Below are 5,107 nucleotides of genomic sequence, written 5' to 3'. Positions count from 1 at the left end.
GAGTGATTAGTTCACTAATGAAATTAACAATTCTAAGTTTTAAAATTCTTCAATCAGCAAATGTTGCATGCCCCTTGCGTATAAGTGGTTGACTTGGTTATAAAAATAGGATCCATCATGGCCTACATGACAATTCCCGGCCCACACAGAGATTTGGATTAAGCTGCGAAGGACACGACTGTTTTCCATAAACTACAAAAGCCTAGATTCTACTAGTATTAGTATACAATATATTCATTCCCTCCTATAAATACAATCCAATTCCACCCGCACTCTCCATAATACCAGCTTCTCAGTTTCTTCAAGTCTCACACTGAGCTCCCAAAAAGCCCTCTGAGAGAGAAAAACAGAGAGATATGGATTCAAATGTGGTGGTCAGAAGCTCATCACCTCCGTCCCATGAAGGAATCAGAAAGGTACTGACAGCGATAAAGCTGTTCTTGGTGTTGGTGGTGTTTGGAGGATGTGTTTTGCTCTATGTCGTGATGCCCACAAACACATATAAGCAGATATGGCAGCCTCGAATCCGAGCCAAGGCCAACTCAAGTACCTATTTTGGATCACAAGGTACTCTAATCTGATCGATCGAAAACCTCATCTTAATTTTTTCCGCATGCTTTAATTTCTTAGAAGAATACTGAATTGTGTGTTTGTTCCTGCAGGTGCAAATCTTCTGGTATTCACATTTCCCATTATGTTGATTGCTGTGATGGGTTGTGTGTATCTCCATCTGGGAAAGAAGTTGAATGATTATAAAATGGAAACGTGAATATATTTGAACTCTTATAGCTTGGTTTTATTTATTGCCTAATCGTGATTATGGACTTAATTGTAATGTTTATTTTCTTTGATTAATTTCAGCAGTGAAGGCAAAACGAACCGTTTCGCTATGTGGAAACAGCCCATGCTGGTGAAAGGTCCTCTTGGCATTGTTTCTGGGATAGAGCTCACCTTCTTCATCATGTTCATTGCACTACTAATTTGGTCAATCTCCACGTACTTGACCAACGGTTTTAACAAAATCACACCACAATCCGCGGCAAAGAGCCATGAAAAAGTGTAAGAGTATTGCTCCCGTAATGAGTGTAGATCTTCTGCCATGTTTTTCTTTTGATATGCATTGTGTTTATGTCTAAAATTATGTGATTGTTGATTTCTATAAAATAACAACAAACATAAACAAAAAATCAGCACAGAAAAATTGATAATGAATACGCCTCAAACAACTCATGCTAAAAGTTGAGATTGACGACTTATGTTTCAAAAATTTCTTGTTTGGTGGTGTGGTTTTGACAGATGGGAAGCTAAATTGGAGAGTGCATCATTGAGGCTAGGACTTGTGGGTAACATATGCCTTGCACTTCTCTTCTTTCCGGTCGCTCGTGGCTCGTCAATATTGCCTCTGTTTGGCCTCACCTCTGAGGCTAGCATCAAGTACCATATATGGCTAGGAAACATAGTCATGGTGCTCTTCACCGCTCACGGAATTTGTTACATCATCTATTGGGCTGTTACAGATCAGATTTTCCAGGTAACTCATAATTCAATTCATTAATCCGAAATTTCATACCAGTAGAAGAACTCGTTCTTAGTACTCAATTCTTGTTCTTGGATTTAAAAATAAAATTAGACCATGACATCAATATGGATTAAAGATATCTATTAATTAGTTAGATAATGTCAGTTTCATTTTTCCCTTTTATAAAGAAGACGTATTCTCTCGTAAAACAGTTTTCCTTTTTTTCCGTTTGTCAGGAAATGTATAACAGATAGCTTACTGTTCTAATTACTATATATATATATATATATATATTGTTCTGGCATAATAGAAAAAGATGTTCGTTGTTATATGAAGAGAAAACTCATAAAGGACCAATGGAAAGCAAAGGGAAGACAGGAAAAGGGGGAAAGGCTATCCATGATACAAGTGTCAAACATGATTTCTGCACGATTGGATCATGCAGTGGTACTGTGGTAGTATCCCCACTATTCAACTTGACAACTTGTGTGATTTCCCATTCCACTATATCATTAGAAGAGTATTGCGGGATCACAATATCACACATAAATTTAATAACTCATTAGTATCATAAATCAAAATATAAAATCATATGTATTCGATAATTTTAGTGTACTAATTTATACTATCTATACTCAATATATCTAGTCATAACATCAATTGCCCTCTTTGGTTATTAAAGAAAATGTTGGCTACAAAATTAAGAAACAATATCACATAGTAAATGGTAGGTCACTTATACTGTCGGTAAATAGAAAAATTTTAGATGGGACACTTAAGATAATCCCTTTGAGTTTTATGAACTACAAATATTACTGGTGGGACCCATCTTATGGTGAGTGACACGTGACATGTATACCCTGCATTTTTGGATGCGGACTGAGCTAAACTTTACAAAGAAGTGAAATTTCAAAAAAAAAAAACTAAATTATTTGATATTTTGCCCTTGTTAATGTGCAACATGTTTTTTTTTTTTTTTGAGAAAGAAATGTGTTACATGTTTGTTTCAATGCAGATGATAAAATGGGAGAAAACTGACATATCAAACGTAGCTGGAGAGCTATCTTTGCTCTCTGGACTTGCAATGTGGGTGACTACAATTCCTCGCATTAGGCGCAAAATGTTTGAGCTCTTCTTCTACACACACTACCTTTACATCCCCTTCATGGTCTTCTTCATTTTTCATGTCGGCGTCTCCTATGCTGGCATTATGCTCCCCGGCTTCTTCCTCTTCGTGGTTGATCGTTACCTACGATTCTTGCAATCCGGAAGAAGAGCACGTTTAGTCTCTGCCCGAGTATTGCCGGGCGAATCTCTAGAACTCAACTTCGCCAAGAGTCCCGGTACGTACTTATTAACATCTTCAAGGATTGTTGTTAGACAGTGCGAACCATTTAGCAAGTAGACTCTTGTATGAATGTATGGTATGGATTTCAACTGTCTGACAAAGAAAATGATTACTGAAATTATGTTTATTAACTTAGAAGTAACTATGGTTCATTATGAGTTGTTGATTTTGTTTCTTGTGTTTCATATTGGTAGGATTGAAATACAATCCAACAAGCGTCATGTTCATAAATGTGCCTAGTATTTCCAAGCTGCAATGGCATCCTTTCACTGTAACTTCAAACAGTAATTTGGAGCTAGAGAAGATCAGTGTCGTCATTAAAGGTGAAGGTAGTTGGACCAGGAAGCTTTACCAAGTCCTTTCGTCGCCTTCTACAAGTGATCGGATTGAGGCTGCTGTTGAAGGGCCTTATGGACCTGCTGCAACTCATTTTCTAAGGTTGGCAAGATAACAAAACATATATAAAGTTTGAAGTATTTCATTGGTATTGTCCTCAATTTGATTACCAAAATGAGCTATATCTCAATTAGTATACTCAACTTATTCAAGTTGTGAGATAGACGCATTTAACCCACACAATTCCTAACACGGAGCATTAACGAATTTTATCTTTTTGCAGGCATGACACCCTAGTGTTGGTGAGTGGAGGCAGTGGCATTACCCCTTTCATATCTATAATCCGCGAGCTAATTTTTATGTCCAAGGCCTACCAATGCAAGCTTCCGAAAGTAACCTTAATCTGTGCATTCAAACACTCTTCGGACCTCACAATGCTAGACCTGATTCTACCAATGTCTACCACCACACCATATGACATATCCAATCTCCAGATAAAAATTGAGGCATATGTGACAAGAGAGAAATTTAAAGATAACTCTATGAACCTCAGAGCCACATGGTTTAAACCCCTTGCAACTGATGAACCCGTTTCAGCCATTTTGGGTGCAAATCACTGGCTCTGGCTTGGCCTGATCATAGCATCTTCCTTCTTGATGTTCCTCATCTTGATTGGGATCATCACCCGATACTACATTTATCCGATAGATCACAATTCCAATAAGATTTTTTCGTTTCCTTTGAGAGCTCTGTTTAATATGTTGGCTATATGTATCTCCATAGCTGCAACAGCTAGTGCAGCAGTGTTGTGGAACAAGAGAAGTAATGCTAAGGAGTTAAAGCAGGTTCAGCACATAGAAGCCTCATTACCAAGGGTTTCGGAGGTTTATAATGCAGAAAGAGAGTTGGAAAACCTTCCTCAACAGTCTCTTGTCCAAGCAACCAATGTGCACTATGGTCAAAGACCTGACCTCAAGAGTAAGTTATTTAATAACACAACTCTGTTGGCGCCAAAATTTGATTCAACTGTCGACATAAAATTATAAAATCAAATTTGATTGAATATTTCTACTCTGTGATTTCTGATAAGGAAGCTCGTTACATATGATAAATGATGCATATGTCACTCCTTATTGGTTTTTTCCGAGCTAAAGAACCCGTTTGATTTTCTTGCAGGGATTCTATTTGAGTGCAAAGGATCAAGTGTTGGGGTTCTTGCTAGTGGACCGAAGAAGATGAGGCATGAGGTTGCAACCATTTGTTCATCTGGTTTGGCAGAAAATATGCATTTTGAGTCCATCAGCTTTAGCTGGTGATTGACTCATCTATGAATGAGATTCTGGGTGAATTTGTGATGTTTTTCTTGCACATGTTTTTCATCTTTTCTAGTCGTTTAGGGGTGGACTTCCATGACTATCTCAATTGTATAATTGGCTATAGAACAGTAAACTGTAAGTGGAAATGTTCAGGTTCTTTTGATTTTTTGTCTTCATTCGTCGCTAGTGGATATAGCTTGAAACTTTATAGTGAAAATCACAAGTTCAAAAACTTGCAAGTTGCAACTGAAGAGAGTTCTATGGCCGATCAATGCTAAGTGTACTTACATAAACATTTGCCTAAGCATAATTAGTTATAATGAGCCACACTCATACCACCGCCAGTGGTACCAAGACCATCAAGGGTGTTACGCACTACTACAACAAAGTTGATGGACATCAGTTATAGACTGATGTCTTTTTTTGTAAGCAACCGATGTCTCGTTAAGTGATGTCTAATATGGTGCTTTTAGACATCGGTTTAAACCTGATGTCAATAGGATACTTAGACACCAGATTTCTGAGAGAAACTGATGTCCCATATATAACAAAGATCATTACTACTTGAAACTTTGATGTCTAAACCTC

The 5,107-nt window shown here is 37.5% G+C and overlaps 1 protein-coding gene across 2 annotated transcripts; it reads left to right on the top strand.

Annotated features, from left to right (window-relative positions):
- The first annotated feature begins 301 nt into the window (after nt 1–301).
- On the top strand, nt 302–4,749 carry LOC112182596 (ferric reduction oxidase 2). 2 transcript variants are annotated; one of them, XM_040512802.1, is made up of 8 exons: nt 302–567; nt 663–765; nt 865–1,059; nt 1,297–1,531; nt 2,535–2,862; nt 3,062–3,305; nt 3,487–4,181; nt 4,380–4,749. In XM_040512802.1, exons 1-8 carry the CDS (start codon nt 357–359, stop codon nt 4,517–4,519), a joined length of 2,151 nt encoding a protein of 716 aa, XP_040368736.1. In that variant the 5' UTR covers nt 302–356; the 3' UTR covers nt 4,520–4,749. The 2 variants fall into 2 exon arrangements, with proteins under 2 accessions (XP_040368736.1, XP_024176863.1); XM_024321095.2 differs by having other exon boundaries at nt 862–1,059.
- Nucleotides 4,750–5,107: the final 358 nt, after the last annotated feature.

Source organism: Rosa chinensis, chromosome 1 (genome assembly GCF_002994745.2).
Source record: "Rosa chinensis cultivar Old Blush chromosome 1, RchiOBHm-V2, whole genome shotgun sequence".
NCBI lineage: Eukaryota > Viridiplantae > Streptophyta > Magnoliopsida > Rosales > Rosaceae > Rosa > Rosa chinensis.
Note: the sequence above shows the minus strand (reverse complement) of the source record. Positions and strands in the feature narration are given on the sequence as shown.